Source organism: Castor canadensis, chromosome 13, assembly GCF_047511655.1.
Source record: "Castor canadensis chromosome 13, mCasCan1.hap1v2, whole genome shotgun sequence".
In the NCBI taxonomy this organism is placed as follows: domain Eukaryota; kingdom Metazoa; phylum Chordata; class Mammalia; order Rodentia; family Castoridae; genus Castor; species Castor canadensis.
Genome location: NC_133398.1, coordinates 79077616 through 79105065, shown reverse-complemented (window position 1 = coordinate 79105065; position 27450 = coordinate 79077616). Strand labels below are relative to the sequence as shown.

Sequence of the window (27450 nt, the reverse complement as noted above, 5' to 3'; positions counted from 1 at the left end):
TGTCCAGGACTGTCCTGATTTTAAAATCCAGTCCTGTGTCCTGGGAAAGTCCTCATTCTTGGACAAATGTGGAGGTTGGCCAATCTACATGAAACCAAGAGAGTGACACAGAGCTCTCAGATCTATTAATATCAATAATTTAGTGACCTCTATATGTGTTTTTTGAGATGCACACAATCACCAATATATAAACATGGACAAATAGGTTCAACTATTTGATTATTCAAAAGTCTCAATTTCAATGTACTACACCAGTACAAGTTAAGAATTCTTAATCAGAAAATCCAAAAGCTGAAACTTTCAGGGTATTAACATCATGTCACTAATGAAAAAATCCATATCTGACTTCATATGACAGATTGCAGTGAAAATGCAGGGGCATTAAAATATTGCATAAAGTTACCTTTAGGTTATGTATATATAAGATATGTAGGAAGCAAAAATGAATAGGGCCTCATTCATACAATGTTTCACCAAGTATCCCAAAATCCAAAGAAGTCTGAAACCCAAAACTCTTTGGAACAAAGGATAAGGTGTACTTAGCCCATATAAATTGGTAATTACTCTAATTAGTTATTATGTCATCTGTTGTCTCATGGAGCAACACTATAATCAGTGAGGGTCCAAAGGAAACAGGAAATAATTTGTGTTCTTAGTCAGATAGGGGGTGAGATAACAATAACTTTATGATAAAATGAAAAACAATTAAAGTTACTAACGTGCAAGCACTTCAAAAGAGTAAGAAATCATTCAAAAGACGACAGAGGTGAAGGAACTACCAGAGCCTGGTGTGCAGTAAGGGATCTGCTGATGCTACCATGACACGCCGTCATGTCAGGGAAACTGAATGGAAAGTGCTAGTTGGCTCAGGCTTTGATGCATGTATAGGGTTTATTTAGATGCAGATACGAGCACATTCTGGGACTGACCCTCTTGCTTAAATAGTCAGTTAGGTCATCATGCAGTTCTTTTTTTTTTTGCTAAGGTTTGTTTTTCAAGTAGGGTCTTGCATTTTTGCCTGAGCTGATTTCTGACTGTGATCTTCCTACCTCTACTTCCAGAGTAGATGGGATTACACATTTGTAACACCACATCTGTGTAGTTCTTTAGGGCAGTGATGAAATCAGAAACCACTGGAATGGTTGGGTTGGGGATGAGCAATCAGTAGGAGATAGTGAGAGTGGGAATACCACAGGAAATTGAGGTGCACCAGAGAGCAGGAGAACTAGAAAGACAGGCAGGACTGTTGGATATCACCCACCACCAATCAATTTGTTGCCATTTTCACTGACCTATAAGAAAATAACCAGTATAAAGGTGGTTAGCCAAGTTCCTGGGGGGAAAGAGATTGCTTGGTCTGTGGGGTGTGTAGACTTCAGAGTCAGAGATCAAAGAGTGGCCTAAAGCTGGTGTAGTCCCAGTATCTGCAGAGCCACCTGCTCTGAAATAGCTGCCCCCACCAGGGAACCATGCTGCCTGCTCCTATTACTCAAACCAGGCTAGATGTGTGGGACAGGAGGACGGCATGCAGCAAGGAGGGCCTGGGGCACTAACCTTAGCCACACGTCCACGTGCTTAAACTAAATGCTTAGGTACTACTCCTTTAACATAAAAACAAACAGCTAAAGCTGAAACCCTAGGCTGTAAGAGTCTCAGGAGGAACACTGGGAATGCTTTCTCAGACAGAGTCTCCCACAATCACCCTGTCTTGCCTTGTCTTCCTTCCCTTCTCCAACATCGCTGCATCACACACTCTGTCACGTTTCCACGCAAAAGACATACGAGCTTCTTGGAGAGGGAATCAGAACTACAGGCACAACACTTTCCTCTGCCAGGTAGTGCAAAAATGCAGACTCCCTTGGGGAAGGAAAATGGGGCAGCTGGCAGCTGCCTCTGCGGCATGGTTTGTTTTTATTCTTCACTTGCTCTTCCTAAAATCTCAGGCTCTATTAACTACTCCATCCAGACCCAAACATGCCCACCCATCACCAGCTACCGACAACTTGCATGTGCAAAGTTTCCAGACACTTGGCTGTCTAGTGGGGCTGCGCTTCAAAGCTCCCTTCGGGATGGGTTTGCTCAGCAGCAGTAGGTAGTCAGCGGGCTCATAGTTACACCGGCCAAGTAGTCAGAGTTTAGAAAACACTGCCGGGCTTCTCTTCTGCATATAGAGCATACGTCATCATACATAAGTGTATACACATACATATATACACACAACAACTTGTTATATTATGTATGCATGTATAAAACACAGCTATTTATTCTTTGTTTACTTCTCGGGTTAAGATGAGAAGGCTTCTCTCAAGGGCTTCTTTTTATAAGCAAAGAAAAACATGTCAAATTATTTTCTTCTTCTCTGTGGCCAGACCTCATTTGCAAGCTTCCGATATGGTTATAATGAGCAAGAAATTTGCTTAAGGTAATTGAAATATTTCTTGACCAGAGGTAGGAAAACTATTTTGCCAGCTTGGAGAAACCTCGTCATATAGCCTAGGGCATATCCAGATTACATTTTTGCTTTTTTTTTTTTTTAATGGAAACTAAGATTGTCTTGACAAAGACGAGAACAAGATAAAAGACGTACTACAAGGGCCTGTGATCAAAAGCTAATTAAGGGTTGGACAACCATATGTCAGTTTCCTAGCCCTCATCTTCCTGATGTAAAACTTCAGCAATTAACACAATGAAATTTTGCAGCTCAAATTCCTATTTGTGGATTATTCACTTATTTTTAGAAAATTCTTCATTTAATTTCTCCTTATTCTTTTTCTTAAATTTCCACAAAGGAAATCTAGTTGACATTTTAGTGTGTGCATTTTCACTTGGTGGTTACAGTGCTTACGAGGACTCCATCCATCCATCTATACATCCACTGGCTTACCTGATACAGAGCCCTCACCCACTGTTGCAAGTGTGACAGCAAAGCACAAAGAAGAAAAAACTTCTTCCAGTTGGGAATACCATCATCTCCCTGGGAGGAAAGCTACCTGGTATTCTTCTAGTCTTGAAGCACTGTTAGACTTCTCATGAATGTTTATTTTCATTTACATGGTAACTCAAATAATTTTTAAGCTTAAGGGTGTCCCTTGTAATTGAAAGAAATCAGGGATAGGAAAGAAGAGGAGTGGAAGTAAGAAGTTGTGAGAGGAAGGGAGAAAGGAGAGAGAAAGAGAGAGAGAGATTAAGAAAGAGAGGGTGATATCCATCTACCCCTTGAGAGCTCTGAAAGCAACTGACCTTATAGAATGGCTAAGGGAGGAAGGACTTGGTAAAGTGTCAAAGAAGAACAAAGGCTCTATCTTCACATCACAAAAGGCAAGGAGAGATATGGATGGGGAGGGGGAGATCAAGAGCATGAAATGCTAGAAGCTCAAAGCCTTGGATCTGACCAGCAGGAGGTAGATGAATGTCTCAGAGTCCTCAGAAGAGAAAGTAGAGCTAGGTTTGCCAGAAATAACAGAAGGGAAGAGAGCTCACTCAGACTATTTGTGGGGAATTTCTAGATGTGAAAGGAAGGACAGAACCAAAGGCAACAGGATAATAAAAATGTTTCCCCCAATAAGGGCAAAAGAAAGTTTGAAACTAGAGGGTCATGGCCGGACTGATAGAAGAATGAATGCAGGTGGAAGCAAACAGTTGAGCCACTGACAAGGATGAGAGGTTTGGGGAGCACTTTTCACAAATTCCTTGTCAAAGTTCAGGAAAGACATGCTTAAGAGACTATTTTTTTTCCCATTTCTTCTAAGCACTTCATTAGCATCATTCAAATACACAGGGGAAAAATTAATTCATTGCATACAAAGGGTGAATTAGGTCAGTGGTTCTCAAACCAGCCAGGATTGGTGAGTGTTAAAGCAGACTATGCAGTCCTACTGCAGTTTTCTGAACATATATAATGAAGATACAGCAGTTTTCAGGTACAGACTCTAATTTACATTTTGAATAGGTGATGCCCAGGTTGTTGGTCTGGGGACCATACTTTGAGGACCACTTCCTTTGGGCTGGCTTCTCTTCTGGAAAAGTCTGGTTAATTAAGCTAACATCTCCAACATAGGGCATGAGCTTGGTCCCAAATGCCCCTTCCCTCATGTCAGGAGTACAAGAAATAAGAGTTGGTGACACAGTACATGATGCCAATGACTTTGTATATGTCGTATCCTAAACACTTTTCTTCTCTTGTAAAAAAACAACATAAAATGGAGTTTTCTTAATTTAAAGGGGCTAGAGTTCAGGTCTTCAGAATCTCTTTCCTCTATATATTTATCCCCTGATTACTGTTGTCTATGAGTCACACAGTATAACTTTCAACTAAGGTATTCAAATTAGTTATATCCTCAGAATAATCTATGCATAAACTGTTTTTTTTTTCCTTCAAATCTCATTAAAATATCATGTGCAGAAATCAAAATATGTGGAGCTTGGAAAGAAAGTGTAACATGTGGCCCAGCATACTTTCCTTTACTCTTGCTGAGAAATGGTCCTCTTCTGCCATTTCTTTACCTGGGATATTTCCTTGTGTGTGAAGACATTGATATGGAAAAGATACTTTATTTTATATTGATACTTAGGCCAGATTTTTTATTAGTACTAATCAGGCATGCACAGATGGAAAAAGGAAACTGAAGACCAAAGAGCAATATCCCAATGTTAACAGCCTTCTCTTTGACTCAACGATGACACTGGAAGTTTCAGGATGTACCATCTTCCTTGGTATCACACTATAAAATGAAGCCTGTTGAAACCATTATTGGGGTGTGTGATGGAAGTTTAGTTGCTTTGAAGTGCCATAGCTAGCAAGATGTAAACATGTGTAAAAGTCTCAATTGAGATTCTAAGGGGAAAAAAAGTTTGGAGCTATTTATTTCACAGCAGATGTATCAGATAGATGGTGCGAAGTGATCACCTGTGTGTCATTATACCCTGCTAGCTGCGGTGGCTTTATAAAGCCATGCATAGAACTAGCACAAGATTAATTTTCAAGATTTCCTTTTGGATCTTGGGATCTGGTTTATATTAAAGACATCTGCACTGATATAGAGACCTCTGTGGATTGCAAAAGAGGATGGACTAAGCCGTCTTTACTAACACCATGTTTTAAAGAGGTAACATTATAAAGCCCTTTACTTCTTGTTCATCCAGGCCAGCTTATTAATCATAACACAATGCCCAATGATCACAGCCTCAGTATGGACGCAGCATTGGGAGTGGGGTCATATAAGTGGTGTTACAGTCTGTGCTAGGAACATGGATGCCAGAGCCTAAATTGACATGCATGTGGGAATTTCAATAAAAGAGTTTCTCCTGTTCACCTCAACCACAGTTTTCCCTCCACACATACAGCTCCACTTCTTGGTGGAAAAGATGTATAGGAATGTCTAAGCAAGACAGCTTACATCAAGCCTCTTACCCTTGTTCTGGGCTCAGAGCCTGCACCCGTCATAAGCTACGAAAACTCTTCTCCCCTGATGGTAATCTTCTAACACTGGGCCCCAAATGAAATAACTACACATTTGAATTCATAAAGCATCAATCGTATTTGGTTATAAAAAGGTCAATGCATGCAAGAACATGAGAAGAATAGTAGATTTGGAGTTAATGTTCACACTTATTGAAGATTTTTCTTCAAACTTTGGAGAGCTTGTGATAAAGACAGTGTTGAAATATTCACTAGCAACTGGGGCAAATAAAGCTGGAAAGCTATTGGACTCGACTGACACCGAGTTACTTTGCTAATGAAGGAATAGGTTGTGTGAGTGTCAAGACACTACTATTACTGTCAGCATAGGGGTTTGAACTCAGGGCCTCACCCTTGCTAGGCAGGCACTCTTACCCCTTGAGCCACTCCACCAGCCCTGGATGATATGCTTTAGAGAACATCTATGTCTGACAATTTTGGGAGAACTTAGAACAAAATTCCATGCCACAGGACTGCCCACATAAGACCTATGTAAATTAGAGAAAGGTACCATTTTTAATTTGTTATGTATTCATTCACTTATTTTGAGACAGGTTCTTGCTATGCAGCCCAGGTTGGCCTCAAACTTGTAATCTTCCTGCCTCAGCCTCCCAAATGCTGGGATTACAGATGTGCCTCCCCATGCCTGGTGCACTTTTTTTTATTTTTAATTTTTTTAAGGAGACATCATTATACTCGAGTATGACATCATCATACTCTAGTATACATAGCTTGGTGAGTGGGTTGCAGGTAGGATTTCAGTTCCCATTTTACCCCTCAGCCTGGCTCACTTGTACAGCTACCAATTTGTGCAACCAACTGTGCTAACTCTGTCAAACACTAATAGGCATTTCTCACAGTTTTAATTATGTACTCTGATTCTCCAGTGATAGGTCACTGGAGTCAGAGAGTAGTTTAGGCTTCTCAGAGGCATACCCTTGAACTCTGGAACAAAGCTAGACACATATTGCCTGCCTTGGCTTTGCTTTCCAGACAAAACCATCTCACATCGTATATTAAGAAGGTGCACACAGCCAGGAGCTGGTGGCTCACATCTGTAATCCTAGCTACTCAGGAGGCAGAGAGATAACAGGAGAATTGAGGTTCAAAGCAACCCCAGGCAAATAGTTCTGCAAGACCCTATCTTGAAAAACCCTTTACAAAAATATGGCTGGTGGACTGGCTCAAGGTGAAGACCTTGAGTTCAAGTCCCAATACCACAAAAAAAAGGTGCACACATTGCAAACTCTATGGGTTCACACAAGCAATGCAGCTTTCTAAGACTATTGACAATTCTGAGTTGCTTTTGTAACCAAGAAAAATTGTATTAATGTACAAGTTCAAAAGAGTCATTATATACTCTAAATTTGTCACTCTGCCTACCAGTCTTACAGCAACTCAACATGTGAACCAGAATTATGTTACATACTTTCTTAAATCTTTGCAAAATCACACTGCAAACCCAAAGTCTACAACTGCTAATTAAAAAGAAATTCAGACATCAGAAGTTTAAATGGCTTTCTGAAGTTGTGGTGACTAACAAAAAGCTATGAAAAGACTGGTCAAAGGAAATCTGTGAAACCTACTCAGAGCACAATTTTTGGCCTGACATTTTTCAAGAAGCAATCTCATCACCAAGCCCTTTGCTCTGGGCTTATTAAGAATTTCTCTTTAAAAAAAAAAGATGTGGCAAAGATGACTATATACCCCAACTCTATTAACTCTCATCATGTAGAAGAAGACCAAGAAAGGATAACAAATTTTGCTGAATGTCACTGTCCTTAAGGTCACAGGTACTCAATTGCATACCAAGATAAAGCAGAATGTTGCAGGTGGGCTTGTTACATGCATGCCATTTTGTAGAACAATGGATTCACGCCATCAGTTTTGAATGTAAAACTCTTTGACATCAGACTAGCAACTAGAGTCAACGTGCTTGAGAGGTATCCAACTCACTTTCTGGAATCACTACAGTGACTGTAAGATGTAGTTCAAATCAAATGAGAACTCTGAACTCTAGCATTCAAGTAACTTTGCTCTCAGTTTCTTTTCAATTGCTTTCTTATCATACCACACCTGTCCTTTTTTTGTTCTCTGGGCCCTCTCTCTCCCTCCTTGCCCTGAACTGTAGCTCTTACATTACTGTCACCTCCAGCCATAATTCTTTGTCCTCCAGAACACATAAAAAAACAAGAGAATTCATGTATTTAATCTGACTGACAACTTAAGACCTTATTTCGGACAAACTTTGGTTCTCAAACTTTTTGTAATCCTAAAGTTCTCAAACAACATCTCCTACCCTCTCATTATATTTATTTATCCTTCTAATTTAGGTTAGGCACATGGCATTAATATAATTTGTACTCATCAGCAGATAATGCTTTTTTTCAACAGTGTTGAATCCATTTGTTGTTTACTGAAATCTGTTTTTATAATAAAGAACACAGACGAGGAGGTTAACCATCTATCCAGAATCATCAGCTAAAATCTCTGACAATATGAAATGAAAACAAGAACTGAAATTAAAGAATCTATATAGATAAGAATAGACAGTAGAAGTGCTATGAGAGGTATATGACTAGAAAGTTGTAGACCACATTTGAAAGTGATGACAGGGCCAGTTTCATTCCTGTCACACATACCATGTTAATGTACACAGCTCCGTGCACACTAATATCAAGCAATATGCCAAATTTTTATTATACAAAAAACTGAACAGACACTAACTGATTTTGTTGTATTAGAATATGCATGACATACATAGTTTTACTTAAGTGCTTAAGAACTGTGCTAACTTTTCTACCTTGTTTTTCCTTTGCTCACTTCACTCTAGCTAAAAAGGTCTCCTGGCTTTTCTCTGAAATGCTCCACATCTGGCTAGCCATTTGGTTTTGTCCCTCACTCCACAGTCTCTGCTCAAATGAGAGAGATTTTATTTTTTTTCTGTCTACTATTCATTATAATTTGTCCATAAAAAGACTTGAACATGACTATTCATAGCAGTCTTATTCGTAATAACCCTAAACTAGAAACAAGAAAGCCATCCATGAAAAAGTGAAGTATATAAATTGTGCTACACTCATAAGGGGAACACCACATAGTAATGAAAAGAAATCTATTTCTGACATACTTAGTGGCAATGGTGTAGTAATGTCATATTAAAGAATATTAAGTGCAGATAAAGAAGACAAGTTCAAATAATTATATTTATATAAAAATCTACAAAAGACAGTCTTGTCAACAGTAACAAAAAGTGACCAATGGTTGACTACTTTGGATGTAGGAAAGGAAAACAGGGAAGAAAAAGGAAGAACTTTTTAGAGGTGAGATAAATGATCTACACTTGATTAGGGTAGTGGCTACTGCAAGGTATGTATCTGTTACAATATATCACACTTCATTTCAAGTGGTGCTTTTCATTGTATGTAAATGATCTCAGTAAAGTGGGTTAAGACTGCTTGGAGATAACCAGATATACTGTTCATTTGTTTGTAAAGCTGAGATCCAATCCCAGGCTGTTTGCCTGTGGAGCTCATACTCTGGACCACTATGCTGAATGAGTCTTTGCTTTAAATAAATAATAAGACCTCAAATAAGAAAGTGACTGTTGAATTTCAAGCCGTCTCTGAAAGGCTATATCCTGATAACAGTGTGTTTTGGCCTAAATCCTTTAAAATCTTATTTTGGAACTGGGTTCAGAGTCCAATCATTAGTGGTTCAAAGAAATTCATTTCATTACTTTACAGTCACAACATGATTTTAGACAAAAATAGCACTGACCCTGGCTGACCATGCTCTGTATTCACTGGTTTTAAAGCTCGATGACCTTCATCTTTGCTTAAAATATAAGTTGTCATCACAAAACATGAAGATTTGCTGCCTTTAAGCATAGCCGAACTCATGCACTAAGAGTTTTAAAAATACATGGGTACTTGGAAGGTGGAGATGGTAGGCTTGTGGTTTGAAGCCACCTCAGGCAAAAAGCTAGCAAGACCCTATCTCAAGGAACAAGCCATAGGTGCAATTCCAACTACTCAGAAGGTGCAGGTTGGAAGATCGAAGTATGAGGCAAGCTCTGGGCAAAAATCAAAAGACCCTACTTGAAAACAAGCAAAAAGGGCTGCAGGTGTGACTCAAGTGATGGAGTGCTTGCCTCTAAAGAAAAAAGATTACTGAGGAATAGTATATTAATTACTAAGGAGTCGATAGGCTATAACAGCTTTAGATTTCTATCATTAGTTCCTACACTGAGGCAATTATTTACAACTTTGAAGACTTAGATTGAATTCAAGGTAACATTTAAACACTTCAAAACAAAATCTAAGCATAGTTGTGTTATCAATGATATAAAGTTATGGGAATAAAATATTTATAGACAAATTAGTATAATTTTTCTACCCCATTCCAGGTCACTTAATTAACTTGCAACCCCCAAACAACATTCTCTTTCACCATCATTCTGTATCTTTCTCTTTATTTTGGGGAGTAGAAAAAAAATACATGACTCTGAAGACTCTTTTTGTTTTGTATTTCTCATTTTCAAAGTACTTTTCATTCAACTCAGCCTTCTCATTATGTCTGGTATTAGTTACCCACATTTTGCAAAAACCAGATATAACCCCTAATTGGCTTTTTCAAAGTCTACAGAAAATGTCACTAGATGTTTAAGACTGTAGCAAAACCATAAAAATTACCCCCTTAATTCTTGTCATCTAACTGCTTATACCTGGTAAAGAGATATTAGGCAAACAGTGCAACCGTCATTTTAATTCTATTTTGAGGATTTTTGGGGGTGCTAGGGATAGATGTACATGTCAGGTAAGCACTTTACCAGTGAACTACACCCTAGCCAGTGATGGATTTTAAGTGTGAAAACTATGTGTGTTTAAAGACATAAAACCAAAATAAAGTACAAACATAAAAAGTCTAACAGCTCAAACACTACCATTCAGTGAAAGACCAGCTGGGAAAGTGTTTTTAAATGTCACCTATAAAGTAGACATGAGTTGAATGTTCTGTTGGGACTTGTGCACACTTTGGAGACATGACTATAGATTAAGCAATAATTAACAAGGTTTCCTATTAGGAGTTCTGAATGCTTAGGTAAATTATCACCCAGACAAAAGAATAAAGGTAAAAATCCTAAATTATGTGTGATTACCATTTTTTTTGTAGATGAGCTAGAATATAAACTCATTATCAATATAATGATCAATAAATACAAAACTGAAAAGCTTTAATTCATTAAATAGGAAATAAATATAAGTTCATACAGCACAATGATAGAAAACATAGCATCTTAAATAAATCAGGTGGGATTTCCAACAAGCAAATTTTATCAGGTAGAATCAAATGTGTTTACCTCCCTCTCTCTTTGCAAGTAATAGTTGAAGTATTTTTGCAAATGGGTTCAGACTGAAGTCAAGCATCTGATTCTAATCCCATCTCTGACACTGACCAGATGAATAACTTCTCCTTTGACCTTGCTCCAAAATATCATGTGCAGGTGACCAATTAAAGCATTATGCATCAAAACATGATAGAGCTGTAATCACAGCTACCAATAATGAATCCACATGTGAGGTGGTAGAGATGGAGTATTATTTGAACAGTGAAGTATGATAAAATAAAATGAAACTTTATTCTTTCAAATAGTAACACATTAGAAATCACTTCATATACTCGAAACAAAAACAAAAAAAAATTTAAAATCTTTCCTTTTGATTCAATACATGGCATGCTTAATGGTTTCATCACTTCTAATTTAATAAGTGTTACAAACTGAAAGCAAGACAGGTAGGTATTAAAAATATATTGGAACATCTTAAAAATTATCAGCCCTACCAGTGGAAATAAAATGATGGCAATTAAAAGTAATAAAGGTTATTAAAAGTTAAGGCCTCAGAGGCTAGAAGTCATGTTAGACTGTCAATTGTTTTCCCCATGGTGGGTAACCAGTTAGAAATTAAAAAAAAAAAATCTAGTAGTTTAGTTGTGGTCAAAGAAAGAGTCAGTGGGGGTGGGGTAGGTTTCAGCAACATGCTGGTAGAAAAAAAGAGACTTACATAGTCTGGGAGGGCAGTGAAATGGAAGGCGTGGTAACCTCGCTCACTTAGTTGTCATTTTTTGATTTTCAATGACATTTTTTTCATTCTTTCGCCTAGTAAAGATGACAGAAGGTCCTAATTTATTATCTGATGTCTATTCCTGTTCCTAGATGTAAGAGAATTTAACTGTATACAGTCATATAATCCAAATACAAATACTTGATAAAAAGCTAGAACACTAATGTTCATGCATCCCATTGCAATCACAGCTGTGAACTCAAACCAAAACTCCGGATTCAGGGAGAAGGCTGCACAGCCCAGGCACTGGGGGTTGGGGGAAGGTGGGATTGTGCAAAGATGGTGGGCTGTGGTTTCCTTGGCTTAAAGCTGTAGAAGGAAGGAGAGCTCCAGAAAAAGCTAACTTCTTCCAGAAATGATAGGCGCCACAGACTATAAAGAATGCCTAAACTAGCAGTGTTGGTATGACTCTCTGGGTCCACATATCCTGTTTTTCAAAATACACACCAGACATGCAATAGGTACTCTCTGTCTTCAATTAGATGCCTTCAGGCTGAATTTAGATGATGAGTGCAGATCACCAACACTTTGTCTAACAGGACATGGAGTGTGGTTGGGGTTTAGACTGAAGTGTAAGAATAGGTGTGTATAAGTTTCTATTTCTTATATAAATTATGCCAGATCCAACTAGGCAAAGCCATGGTGCCTGGCACTTCTTCCCACTGTCTGGTACACTTCATGTGCTGGGCTGGAGCACTGAAAGGAAATACTTACAAATCAGTAAACAAAAAGACAGCAATAAGTTAAATTCCATGAAGAAAACCACCCAGATGGCAAAAGCCCTGGCTTCTATACCTGAGTGGTACATTTTAAGGAGCATGAGGGAGGATTAAAAAGAATAGAAAGCAAGATAAAACCAAACATAGCAGAAAAGACTTTTCAAAAGAGGAAAGGGAAGGGATCAAGGCAAAAAAGAAATATCCTGAGAAAATCTCGAACAGTTTTGATCCAAAGTCATCTCCTGGCATTGCAAATGTTGGAATTTCGATTTTGGTTCTGCAGTGGTGAAATATCGCTTTGTTCATCTGGTCTGAGACAATTTTCTATTCTCATGCATACTTTTAAGTACGTTCTTTCTTAGGTGCATGATATTATTCCATTTAATTTTCAAGAAACTGTCTCTGGAGGAGGTGTAACATCAAAAGGTGTCTGAAATTGAGCCAGAATACTGCATTCACAAGGTGAATCAAGGAAGTCAATTCTTAGTGAGTTTCACAGGTGTGTAGCCATTGGATTGCATTTATTCTGAAAAACTAATCTGTTGTAAAAGATGTTTTAATTATACTATAAGAGATTATTACTATTATTTAAGAATCACTAGGGCAGAATAATCTTAGTTCAATTAAAATTGTTAAAAATTGAGGACCATTAGCATAAGAATGTTGGCTGTGGCTTGCATGTTTGGGGCTTCCCTCACTGCCAGCTAGTTTCCCTATGGGGTCATTTATAAACTGCTGCTACACAAGAGCGTAGGGAATAGAATAGAAAATTCTCTGAACTTTGCTCATCAGTGAACAACTCAGAGACACACAGAGATGAGTAGGCAGAGACCCACTCCTTAGTTTTGTAAGGCCCATCACTTCCCCTGAATAGGGACCTGTCCACGGGGAGCCACTAGCTGCTGCAAGATGAGGGAACCCTTTCCATATTTCAGGCCCACAACATACATGGGTATGGCTCAAGTCTGCCTTGAGGAGAGTTCCACAGCTGTCTAGTTCATACTTGATCTGCTCTGCTTCCTGCCTAGAATGGATGACATATGGGCATGCCTGAAGAAATGCAGGGAGGTACTGCAAAATGGAGTTGGCAGGATCTGGTGAGAAACTGCTATTCACTCAGGTTGGTGGCTTTTCTGAAGGCATCGGTGATAACAAAGACTATTAAGGCTATTGGTGGCCAAAACCCCAAACAGAAGAGGTTGCTACTCTGAGCAGCTTCTGTAATGGGGATACTGCTCCCATTACTGGGTACCTACTGAGCGATTTGTGAAATTGCCCTCTCTCTCTCTTTCTTTTTTTTTTTTTAAATGCTCTTTAAACCAATCGTTCAACCTTAGGTCACAAAAACAAGCCCATAGGAGCAAATGAATTGAGTGGGATGGGGGTGAGCACCTGGGGCCATAAGCTTTGGTTAGCAGGCAACTTCCGTTTCCTCCTGTTTAAGGGTAAATGTGCAGCCTTGGATTCCCGCTAAGCAAGGCCTGCAAATGCCACTGGCCTGATTTAAAGGATGAGTTCTTCCTGAGCTCTGGATACATGAACTTCTTCCAAACATTGGCTCTCTTTTCAGTTTGCAGTTCTTGTAGAGTCAGCCCATTTTTCTCCAGTCCTGGAGATCTGCATCCTCTACTTCCCCAAAGCCCTTTGCTCCTCCTGCTTGTCTTTGCTATAATCGCTTTTATTTGTGGGACACTTGGGAGGGGATGGTAATGTTTAGAGTAGGGAAGAAAATAACTCTTTTTTAAAAAAATCATCATATTATGATTATGTTTAGATGAAATACAGGGCTTGCCATCGACAAAATTACAAAACAATTCCACTGGGAGCCCAGACAGTACAGAGTAAATTCGTCTATGAAAAAGTGAACTTTAATTGTTGCTCTTGGCAACCATCTAAGAGAAGAGTGAAATATTATACTAAATATTGCCACGTGCAATAGTAAAATATGATTACCTCCTTGCAGAGCAGTGTACAGTCCCCTTCAGATTTAGGTTTGGGTCTGGTGATTTCATCTAAATCCTCTATTTCCCCCTCTCCAAAACCAACACAGGTTTTCAAAAGGGCTGCATGTTTTATTAGAACCATTTGCTCCTTTTAAGTTGCCAAAAAGGAACAAGTAAAACAAAGATGTTTATTTGGGTTCAAGTTGGCTCCTTAGCTTCATGGAGGTCAATGTACTTAGTCTGTGAAACTTCCATTAAGAACTCCCTCCAGCCTTGCACCAGCCAAGGTTACGTGTTGCCCATCCTTGTTCCCCCAAGCTTTGTGGGCTTATACAGTAAGAATTGGGAGCACATGGATGCTAATCAAAATGAAACACACATAAGGCAAATTACATTCTGGATTTTTTGGAAGAACTGAAATTTCAAGTAATTTTGATGCTGCCCTTACAATTGCAACCTGGGGATCAAGTGTCTGGACTTGGATTCAGAGAATGGCATCTCAAGAGGTATTTACAACTCTTTATAAAGACTCACTGAACACTGCTGTATTACCTAGCATGGAGAAAGTGTCTGATAAAGTAAGGAAAAAGTGTTTGATAATACTTGAAAGCAGACAGATATTCTTCTTTTTCAAAAAATGGAGTGAAACCTTCAGGGAAACTGTTAGCCAAAGAACTATTTATGTGATGCTGGTGACCTGAGATATGTATTTTATATAATATAATATAGCACCTTGTAAGCACAAATCTATGAAAAGCTATTTGGAAATAATTTTAAAATATATATTCTGGCATGATGTTTGTATATACTGGGTAAAACTCCCTAAGGATATATGAAGATCATATGTAGATAATGTTATTCAGCTTTTAAAATGTTTAAATTGGGACAATTAGGGCCCTTATAAATTGAATTATTTCCTCAGGATTTTCCATCAAGCTACTGATGGTCTGAGTACCAACTCTTCAACTTATGAGGAGCTATTTCTTTTGCTACATAGGGATATATGTTATGATATAAAATTATTTGGGAGTGAGTTTAAGTTTGTAAATGCAATAAAAAAGTTATCTTTCTTATACCTTAAGTTAATAGATTAAAATTTAGGTTATTTGCAACTTGAGTAAATATACCAATCTTTAGAACTACTTTATATAATAATTATTTTCTTTTTTTATTAAAACATGTTATCTATGGCAATAAACACAATGACTGCTGTGAATAACACCACTGGAGGGATATATAGCCCGGATCAGCCATGGGAAAGATATTAAGCATTTGTTGTATGTTGTGCACAGCTGCATAAAGACTATACATTATAAAGCGTCATATGAGCTTTTGGTTTACACAAGGTAACACCTCTTGGAAGTATGCCTGTTTCTGTCTGTGCGAGTTTTAAAACAAAAAGAAAATTTATAGATGCAGTGCTACACTAAAGGGAACAATATATGTCAATTACTATTCAAGTGGAAGTGATCACAACAGAAGGTGAGGAATTTTAGAACACATGTCATCAACACCACTCAGACAACCAATGACAGCAAATAGTAAACTAACTAGGAGTCCATAGGCCGACTATACCTGGGAGTTGGTTTATCTTTTTTAAAAAACTGACCTATTTGATGGGAAGCCAAGGAAATCTGTGTACTTTTAATTTAGAAAAATATCAATCTGCCTTTTATTTATGAAAAGATTGTATGTCAGTACAAAATTTAAAGTTTCGTTTCCTGCTCTCCATTGAAAATGGGGGGAAAAATAAAAATATTTTGCCTGTGACAGAATATGAAAGAAGTTCTCACCCTTAAAACCAGCAGCATTGGTTTTCCAGTCATTAGCGTTCAAATGTCCCGCACGGGATGTCCTGACAATAACATGCTGTACGTCTCTCCAGGTCAGAAACGGACTGGGGAAAGACAAGGTAAGAATCATTGTACCAAAAAAAAAAAAGATGGGGGAAGCAGAGAGTCACAAGCAAATTAAAAAAGCAAAATCAAAATGGCAAAGTACTAAAAACAAAGGGTCAGAGATTTGGGTCTGGGATAACCAAATGCCAAATGCCGCTCTTGTTCTCAACATGGAGAAGTGACGTTAGTCTGTGCGAGGCAGAAAATGCAACCTTAAATTGAAGAAATAATATGGTTGAAGTTAGTGTAACTTCATTTTTGAAAGGGTGAGGGTTTCTAGTTTTCTCAACAAAATGATGACTCCTTATGACACTGTCTCTCTTTGTGTAAAAGTTTGCATCATCATAGGAAACTTCCAGTAAGCAAATGTCAAAATGGAAGGCCTCTGGAACATTCCTTGTTCAATCACGTAACTAGGCAAGTGACTTGGATTTTCCCAAAGAACTTAGCCTTGTTTTTAACTACTGCATAAATATATAAACATAGGATACAGAAAAATCTCAGCTGGAATCGTCTTCAGTATTCTTTAAGGAAGAAAGTATGGTTGGTATTGAACCCAACGTTGGGCTGTAAGTCGCAGACAGGTATGAAATTATTCTTGATTTGTAATAAGTAGTTGCTGTTCGAAACACTGGAGCCCTAGTTCTTATAACTGCTAGCACTAAGAGCACAAGGCAACAACTAAACAGGACACATCTTATGAATCTGGTTCGTAGATTCACCTTTGATCTATAAAGACTGTGTACATCAGAGGGCACATGATTCAGTACACACGTGTGATTCTCATCAGACACTCACTTCAGTCTGGAATTATGGTAGTAATTATCATACAGCCTACGTAATAAGTTTTGTTTCTTATCCACCATTTTTTTAAAGTGGTGCTGGAGTTTGAACTTATGGCCTCCCTCACGCTTACTTGGCAAGGGCTCTACTACTTGAGTCATGCCCCAGTCTTTTTACTTTATTTTTTTAGCTAGTATTGGACACCTGTGAATGCAATCCTCCCACCTCCATCTCTCTAGTAGTTGGGATCACAGGCTTACATCCAGCTTATTTGTTGAGAGAGGGTCTCAATAACTTTTTATCAGAGCTGGCCTCAAATTGTGATCCGTCGGTCTTTACCCCCCCCCCTTGTAGCTGGGATTATAGATGTGAGCCACCTCACCTACTGAGGACTTATTTTAATTGCAGCCAATTTTCAATGGTGAAGCCTATGCCTTGGTTTACCTTGTTTTCCCCCCATCACATCTAGCAGGGAGGCCTCCCCAGTAGGAGAGATCCAGGGATCAGATTTCAACTCCTTCCTTTCCTATGTGAAGTTAACTTCGTAACATCTTAATTTCCTCACTTAGAACATGGCCACTGTTATGTATTTCATTATGCTGATTGAATCGGTTAAAGCAATGCCAATTACTTAGCTTATGCTATGTGCATAATAAGGTATTAAGAGGTGGTGAATAGCCCAACATCCTGCTAAATTAAGAGAATGGTGAAAACAGTGAAGAAAAAGCACTCCTGAGTTCTGACATTTTGTGTGCTCTCAGACTATAGGGGGAGAGTTAGTACTGTCATTTTCAAAGTTTTGCCAGAGGTAAGATTAGATCTAGACTTATTTTTAAGGTTACATTAGCAGAAGAACTTATATTCAGGAAGCTAAAACCCTTAAAAGTTTATGTAAACTTTAAAAATATGAGAACAATGAAAAAACAGAATCTTCATTTTTCTTGGATATACAATTGTTTTAGATGGTACTCAGGGCCTCACACTTCCTAGGCAGGCAATCTACCTCTTGAGCCACACCTCCAGCCCTGTATTTTTGAATACAGTCTTGTGTGTGTGTGTGTTTTTCTTTTTTGCCAGGGCCAACCTGGACTGTGCCTCCTATTTAGGCTTCCTGCCTAGCTGGGATGACAGGAGTGCACTGCCAAACAGGGCTTTTGGTTGAGATGGGGTATTTCTACTAACTTTTTCCCTGTGCGTTTTCCCTCGAACTATAATTTCCTTGATCTCCATCTTCTGAGTGGCTGGGATTATATGCATGAGCCACTGTGCCTGGCTACATTTGTTAAGAGCCAATTTTAGAAGCAGATTAGGCATGAAACTCTTAAGAAGGAGAGAGAAGTGTATGATGGATTCCAGAAGGAAGGGATTTGCTCCTTTTCTTGAATTCACATGATAGTTCAGTACACTCAATATGTTACCGACAGGAAAAGGGGAAAACGGGTGAGGGAATAATTCAGAGTGCTGGTTTCAATATATGATGCTCTGTCTGAGATGTGATGTCCACATTCATTATGGTTACATGGGTGAAGAGCTAAAGTAAGAACAAAAAAAACTCAGTTCAGATGGACACTCTAGTCACTTAGATACAGTACAGCAGAGTCCTCCCAAATAAGTAGATGTACTTTTATTTTTGCACGGGTAAACAGCACGACACCAAAAAGTACACTTGGAGTTGATGAATATGTCTAAATCAAACAGTAATTTTAGAATAATGTTAACACCTTTAAAATGTCTATAATTTAAACCTTACCATTTAGGAAAAGAAGAAAAGTAAGTTTTTCATGTTACTTATCACCAGCGCAAGAGTCCTTCAGAAGTTTGGAGCACAGGGTTCTCTGTCCGTTGGGATACATACATTTCCCTAGTGTACCTTAGCACTGAAATATCATAAGAGTAGAATGAGGAAAATTTATCTTGTACCTTAAGCAGCTAGCTGTACTCTGGCAGATTCAGGAAGTCTGCATTCAACTCAGCCGGAAGAAATTAAGAGTGACTTGCTCTCATGCTGAGTTGCAAAAGCTAGTTCTTCTTGGAGTGCTTGTAATTAGAAGGAAGGAGTGAGCATCAGGAAGTTCGAAGTGCACATGGAGAGGGGGGTGGCTGGATGACTTCACTCTGGTATCTGATAAGGCACATGACTTTGGAAATGGTGGAATCCTGAATTTCACCAAAGTAAATAGGGAAGAGAATATGGGAAACCAATGGCTTTGGAATAAATGACATTTCTATCTGTGGGAAAATAACTAATTAGCTAAGGAAACAGTTGTAGGTAAATTTTGGTAGAAATTGCATTTTAGTTTTTGCTGTTTTCCCAAAGGGACTCATGTTTCTGGGGAAGTCTGATTTGCACCTTCATTCTTATTTGCGTTTATGCTCACAGGGATGACGTAGAGGTGAATACCGAGTCAAACTACCAAAGATTTGGTAGTGAATCTTTCTGGTAACCATACACAGAGCAAAACAGAGAGGGAAAACTGAGTGCCCTTTGTGCAGTACAATATCCACAATAGTAACACAGGACCTCCTAAAGCTCACCCTCTTCTATAAACAGCTTGGGTTTCCACTCCATAAACCTCAGAAAACCTCATTTTCAAGAACAGGAAGACTGGGCACCAAGTGCTTTGGGGCAAGCAAACAAGAGGGCTGAAAACTAAGTGACCTAGAGAAAACAAAGAGAAATAGGCTTGCCCCGAGACTGCCCTTCTCTCCCCATAACAGCAACACACAATTTCTTCCTAGAATTATTGCAATTACTTTTCAACAATGCATACCAAAAAGTAACATTTCTAAATGCCTTCAAGATCTGAGTAGCTGTCTGTGACCTTTCAAAACAATGAAATGAACATGACTTTCTGGAGTGCTCTGTATATGTAACCTTTGTCTGTTTAAGAAGGTTTTCATCTTTTACTGACCTTGTAAGAACAACTAATACATAGCAAGCACTTGCCAGGGCCAAGCCCTGTAATGTTTTATAGGCAGTATTGTTGTGCAATCTTGAATATGATAATGATGTAGGAAATAATCTCATTTCCTTTGCTCAGAGACAAAACTGAGGCTTTGAGTGACAGGTAGTCACTCAAATATACAGGTAGCAAGGTGCTAGACCTAGAATGTGGCTGAATGTGGCTGCAGAACTCTTTCTCTTAAACACCAGCTACTGCTGTTACCAGAATGGATTCACAAGACGCTACGTGGGTGCACATATTGGCTTCCCAGGTTGTTCACAGACATTTTGGATCATCGTGTTCTCATGGTCACTCAATCTTTGCAGACACCTTATCAACTCACTTGGCTGATTTTTGTTTGCCATAGTATTCAGCAGATTCTTGAGTCCTAGTGTGGTTTGTAATTTCAAAGAGGCCTATCTTTGGCATACTTTATCAAAGATAAAGAGAAAATTATCATGCCAGGAAAATCATATCTTTATAACGCCTGTTACATGTATATTATGTCATAATGTCACATTATTTTATACCAGCAGTATTACGAATTGGCCACTTTCTCTGCCATGGCTTCACTCTGAAATGGCTCACTGCCTGGTTAGGTAATTCTTCTTAGGAAATCAGATGGACCTACCCTCCAACACTTCTAGCTGCTGAAAAACCCAGACAACAACACTATCACTATCTCAGGTGCAAACTCTTGTTCTGAGCAGTTTGAAGTATTTCTTGGGCCCAACATGAGTCCTAGAAGAAGCAGGACACATCTCAAGAGATACTTTGTGCAGTGTTTCTTGTTAAGCTTATAAATGCAACTGCTTGCACTTATTCTAAAAAAGACATAAAAACTTGCCTCGCCAAGAGTTCTCCCGGGTAATTCTCAGATGTATTTGTGTTAGAAATAAACCTGCACTTGATGGTCCTTGAAAACAAGGGTCAATTTGAAATCTTGGGTAATGAAATCATCTGCATTTATTAAAGAGAATAAAAGAACCCACTCCCAAAGAATTATCATGTTATGCAAGTCAGTAGTTAACTGGTAAAGGGGGCAACAGACACACATCTTATCCCAAAAGAATTTACCAAAAGGGAGCAAGAGCCCAATCCAGATAATGAAACCTGTTTCCTAAGCATGGTAGTCTTCTTAAGTAAAGAATGATACTGTTTCACGAGAGGACAGGGCATTGCCTAGATTAATGGGGGAATTGCACAAGCCATCAGCAGCTATTCAAGTACCCAATTTATGAAACAAAATTTACATCAATCCAAGACAAAGTTGGTCCCCTTTCATGTTTTTTAAAAAATGTATAACATAGAAGAAATGGGAACAAGCAGGCAGAAAACAAATGTCCTTGTACTGATGCTGAAGAAATTGATAATTATGGGAATAGATTTATCAGGAGCTGTAGCTACAAAGATGAGGCAGCAGTGTTTAGCGTCTGCTGAGATTGGTGAAAACATTACTCTGATTGCAGCCAGTGTGTGACAACAGGATTGAGAAATATAATACAGACAGTCAACAAAGGAACCCAATCTTCTTTTGTCAGGTAGGAAAGATTCTCAAAGAGTCAGGAGACTGTCAGTCCCAGGCAGTCAGGAGTAGCCCCAACTGGAGTACATTTGTTTTCTGCTCAACTTTAATTCAAAAGTTCCAGGCCTATTCTGGGAAACACAATTACAGATACCTGCAGATTTAGAGGTATGACTTGTGATCGAATCCCCTGGACACTCATTTATGTTCCACCCATGCCAAGCCAAAGCAGAAAGGACAAAACAAAAAGGACTGGTTCAAAACTACCCAAGTCCAATTTTTATATCACTCTGTGAAAGCATTCTCTGATTCTAGGAATTTAGTTTACTCAAAGGTAAAGAAACTTGATCTGTAAACATACTTAAGAAAGGATAGCCTTTAAGATAAAATGAAAAATTTTGTCATTTTAACTGAGGTGACTTTTCCCCTTATAAATCCTGGTTTATCATCACAGGTTTTGTTACTATACCTAAAACACCACTATTCCACTTTCTGCAGGTCCTTACAAAGAGATATTTTTTCACACACTCAATAATCATTTCCTTAAAATAACTTCCTAAATAAACTCTTACAGAATCAGACCTCAGGGATGGTCAGACAGAGGTACAGTAAGCAGAGATTGCATGCATTGAAATGAAGACACAATTGTGACACTTTCCACCAGTGCTCCTGGTACCCTCCCTCCCCTCCCACAATAGCACATACAGTGTAACCCTGAAGGCCTCTCCTAATTCAATCCAGAGTCCTGAAGCTAGGTCTGGCCCTCACTTTTGTCTCCAATATTTAAAATCTCTTGGAGTAGTTGAGATGTGACAGTCGGAGTACTTCTTATTCCTGTCAGCTTGTTTGAGACTCTTGGTCACAACCTCCTCTCCCCCATTGTGCAGGCTGTACTCCGACATGGGGGACATGAGTAAATGTACAATTCTAGCCTAACTGATTCCTGCAGGAAGATGTTGATCAGTATCTCCATTAATCCTATTTGTCATCCAAATTTGTTCAACACTTTGAGGTAGTTAATATAAAGAATGTGGCATATGACAAACCCCCAAAAGCAATAGTTGCTATGATTTCTTCAGATGAACAGTATACCATGCCAGAAAAATTCTAAAGGACTACTTTTTGAATTTATACTAGCATTTGATATGTCATGTAACTAAACCATGTTTTCTTCTCTGTTCTTAAGTTTTTATAATTTGATTTTAAGTTTCTCTACCAAATAACAAAACAGCATCTTTAGCACTTTGGTGTATTTCTGCTTAGTGAAATAATAATGCTTCTAAGGTCTGTCAAAAAGATCTGTTTTAACAGTCCAAGGTGGAAGTGACAATGTGACTGGCTGGGAAATGAACTGCTTGTACTGACTTTGATGGTAACAAATTCCTTGTGCGGGTGACCTTGATGGTTGGCCACTGATGTAGGGGGTAGTGAAATATTCCTTGGTTTGATATCAGGGTGTTTTACAGTATCAAATGTTAGAACAAGGACTGCAAGCATTCTTATTTGCTTAAATGAATTAGCAGACTGAAACGCTCTTGATACTATTCTATAAAAAGTTTAGAATTGGGGCTGGAGGTGTGACTTAAATGGCAGAGCACCGATCTAGCAAGCACAAAGTGCTGAGTTTGAAACCAGTACTGCCAAAAAATAAAATAAATTTTGCTGGAGGTGTGGCTCAAGTGGTAGAGTAGAGTGCCTGCCTAGTAAGTGGGAAGCCCTGAGTTCAAACTCAGTACCACACACTCGTGCGCACACACACACACACACAGAGAGAGAGAGAGAGAGAGAGAGAGAGACTGAAAGAGAGAGAAAGAGGGAGATTTTTAAGGTTCTCACTTCAAAAGGTACAAGTTAAACCACAAGACAGGCAACAGAATTAGCTGCTGTATCTCTGTTAGTGTTATTTTACTTTTTTGTGATCCTTCAGATAGAACTGAGGGCCTGACACATGCTAGGCAATTGCTCTACCACTGAGTCACATCCCTAGCCCCCTGGCTTTACTATTATTCTAAGTTGCTTTACAACTTATTTTCTCATTTTTTTTCTATTAACTGCAAAGGATTAAAATCTTTAGTTAAATCTTTAGGCTTATGGAGAAGTATATTTATAGACAAGATTTTTCAATGATCAGGTTTTGTTTTCAACATTATTGAAAATCACTTGGCCTTTTAGAGTCTAGAATTTGAAGTAAATTCTAGAATCTATGCTTATTTTAGAAACTCTTGGCTTATTATACAAATTCCTACCAGTCTTTCTAATTATTAGACATCAATAGTAACAAATAATATTTTAAAAATTATATATTGGCCAGGCACCAGTGGCTTATGCCTGTAATCTGAGCTACTTAGGAGGCAGAAATCAGAACGATCATGGTTTGAAGCCAGCCCCGGGGAAACAGTTCAAGAGACCCTATCTCAAAAAGACACAGTACAAAACAGAGTTGGCAGAGTGGCTCAAGTAGTAGAATTCCTGCTTAGCAGAAGTGAGGCCCATAGTTCAAATCCCAGTTACCACCACCACCACCAAAAAAAATATATATATATATGCTGTACACACAAAGGAAAAGATTAACAAAGACTAGCAGAAATCTACTACAAAATGTTGGAGGCATTACATAGAATGATATGCTGCTGGAACTGGAATAAGGAAAATAATTTTTAACTTTCTTTTTCATTGCCTTCCTCTATAATACACATTGGAATGCCCAAACTATGCCTTTCTATCTTCCCAGAGAGTGAGGGGTGCCCATGAGACAAAGTTTTGACTAATCATGCCTAAGTCTACTGCGCATTACTGAGAAAGTCTATGCTTTCCTATTTATAGGCATTGCTAATCCTGCATCATTCTTTTCTTCCTCCTTTTCCTGGAATGTTGATGTGATAGCCAGAGATGCAGAAGCTATTAAGAAAAGACTAAGACAATACCATTCATTTTAGTCTTGGTAGCTGTGGGTGTGTAGATTTCTTGTTGTATGAGCCACTCTTTCTTCCTACAGAATACATTTCCTAGGTGGCATATCTCCAAAAGTAGAGTAAGAGATGGCATGCCTTGAATGCTGTCTGTGCTGGCTGGTGCACCATGAAAAGTACTCCATCGTCATTATTTCATTTATGCCTCAGGACAATCCTGTAAGGCAGATACTGTTACTACTTTCACTTCATATAAGGACATCACAGCACAGAAAGTTTAATGGTCCTGCTAAGATCCACATGATTAGCTGGCATAATCTGACTCCAGAGCCTGAGCTCAGACCCTCAGCAAGACTGCTGTCTACAAGGAGGAGTGAGGTTAGCAGTGATGGAAGCTACTGGCCACTGGACCTATCATTTTAAAGCAGTGTGGGAAAGGATCCTCTCCTCATCCCAAATACTCACTTTAGATGAAGGTGTGCCAGGATCTCAGAACTGGACTGGGCTTTTGCTCAACATGTCACCCTTCAGTGGCAGATTTGACTAGGTCTGTGCTTGGACATTGCCGTAATTTGAATCTTGAATGTACACTAAAGACCCACGTATTAGAGCCTTGATCCCCAAGGTGGCACTGCTGGGAAATGCTGTGGACCTTTGAGAGGTGGGGCCTAATGGGAGGTCCTTAGGTCATTGGAGGCATGCCCCCAAAGTGGATTGTCAGACCCTAATCCCTCCCACCTCTCCCTCCTTCCTCACTCTCTCTTCCTCCTTCTCTCTCTCTCTCCCTCCTTCTCTTTCTCTCCCTCTCTTTCTCCTTTCCGGCCAGGAGGTAAGCACTTTCACCCTGCCATTTTGCTTCTGCCAAAATGTGCTACCTTGGTACAGGCCCAAAGGAACAGTGCCAGCTGACCATGGACTAGAGCCAAGACAGTCCTTTTCCAAAACTATTAGCCAAAATAAACCCTTTCTCTCTATAAGCTAATCATTTCAGGTACTTCTTTATAATGACAGAAAATTGACTAATATAGATGGTTAAGTAGATCAAGGACAAAATTACAATCTTTTTGAAGTCAGAGGTTCTCATTAAGAATGAGTACCTTTTGGGCTAGAGGCCTGGCTCAAGCAGTAGAGTGCCTGCCTAGCAAGTGTGGAGCCCTGACTTCAAATTCCAGTACTAAAAGAAAAAAGAAAGAAAGGTAGAAAATTAAAGATGAATAAGCTTTTTTTTTAAAGGAAAGAATGGAAAGGAAGGAAGGGAAAAGAAATATAAGAGGTAAGTACAAGGAATAGGGAAAAAAAGAGGTGAAGAGAAAGAAAACAGTACAGAGAAAAGCAATAGTAATACAGAGATTATGAAGAACATAGTTCAGAAAAAAGGATCCATTGATAACTTAGAAGAGCTAAGATAGTAAGAAAAGCTGCACAAGCATAGAGTGGTATTAGTCAGGACAAAGTATGCACCAGAGTAAGTGACACTAATGTAAGACCATGGAATTGACACTGTGCAAGATTGAGTTAAATGATGTGGAATACAAATGTGAGAACTTCCTGCATATTTTTAAAGAAAGAGATGACAAGGAAAGACAAGGTGATTGACATGGAGGACAGAAAACAGAAAGCCAACTTCAGAATATAGCATTGTCTTTCTCAAAGCACAAGTAAGTATGGAGTCTACATCCTTTACCTGATGTCCCACTGGGAGCTTTAGACACAATTCTTTACTTCACACAAAATAATCTCAGCAGATGGACATTATTATTTCCTTTTTACAGATGTGGAAACTAAGGACTAGAAAGGTTAAAGATAAATCAGAGCATGGATGTGAAGCCAGGTCTCTCATCCTCTGCAGCCCAATCTCTGATGTCCTATAGTAGGCTTTCTAGTAACTGAAGTTATAAATGATTAAAAATGAAGGCTGAAGTGACTCTCTAGGACCCAGGAGAGGTACCTGGAAAGAGTTAGATCCCCTAGCTTAGTCCTCAAATATATGCATTTCATTACAAATACAAAGAAAGATATTCTAAAAGCTTTTATTCAGCAATTTTTGGGAAAAAACTTAAATAAATTAGGATTTCTGGCTAAGTCTTTCTCTGCAGAGCTAGTTTTAGAAGATAATAAAGAATAGTTTAAGCTACTGAAATCAACTCAAGAATTTTATAGTAAGCTCATTTTCCTTCATTAGTGAATACAGAAGATAGCATATTTGCAGGACTGAGAAAATATACAACCTTTCTTCTCTACAAATGCATACTCTGAGAAAAGAAATAAAATGAGCAAACAGCACAAAGGATTATTTTAGATTATGAAGAAATAAGTCAAAATTAAAAATACCAGAATGTTAGTTATAGTTAGAAAGACAATGATGACTCTAAAGTATACTTAATGAAACTTAATAACTGTTTTAAAAGAAATTGTTTTGAGACCCAAAGAAAAATAATGGCAAGAAATAAATAGCCTGTTGCAGAAATCCAGGTTAGGGTATTAAAGATGGAAAAATAAATAGATTAGGGCAGGAAAGTAAATGTAAGATAATATAGTAAGAAGGCAGAGGGGGTACTTTTCCCTACATAAGATACATTTATTTTAAAATATCAGCTTTACTTATAACTCCATTGAGGTATAAAAACTAAAAGTTAAAGAATGGCATAATTATCTTACAAAATATACACAAAAATGTATGGATAACAAAATTAGTTGCACACAATGTAACAATGTAAGGAAAATAAACTTAAAAGGAGAAACAAATTGAAATTACTTGAGAGACAGGTTCTAAAATAAATATCAAAGAAAATGCTATTTGTGCATCAAGATGAATGAATGACACTTTAAGAAAGACATGTAATAAGGGAACTATAGCCATATTCAGAAATTTTAATCCATTTATTTCAGTAGGAAGAAGATAATTTGTTTTTATAACAAATACAATCTAATAATATAAAAATATATGCACTACCAAAAGTCATTTTTAAAAAAACGTTATGGAACAATTAGCGAGTTTTGAAAGAAAACTTGATGCTGTATTGAGCCCAAATGAAATCTCAGTAATTGCACTAAGGAAAAATGAATGCAAGTGTGGCTGGTTATCTGATCATGTTCCCTCTTCAGAGTATAATGGAAAAAATGTCAGCCATGGGGTCTTTACTCT

The 27450-nt window shown here is 38.4% G+C and overlaps 1 protein-coding gene across 5 annotated transcripts in view; it reads right to left on the bottom strand.

Annotated features, from left to right (window-relative positions):
* Positions 1–27450, bottom strand: part of Pcsk5 (proprotein convertase subtilisin/kexin type 5) — a 413349-nt gene that overhangs the window by 179195 nt on the left and 206704 nt on the right. For all 5 annotated transcript variants that reach the window (XM_074052070.1, XM_074052071.1, XM_074052074.1 and 2 more), the window contains one exon: positions 16039–16142. In XM_074052070.1, the coding sequence (XP_073908171.1) occupies positions 16039–16142 (104 nt within the window). The remainder of the gene's footprint in view (positions 1–16038; positions 16143–27450) is intronic.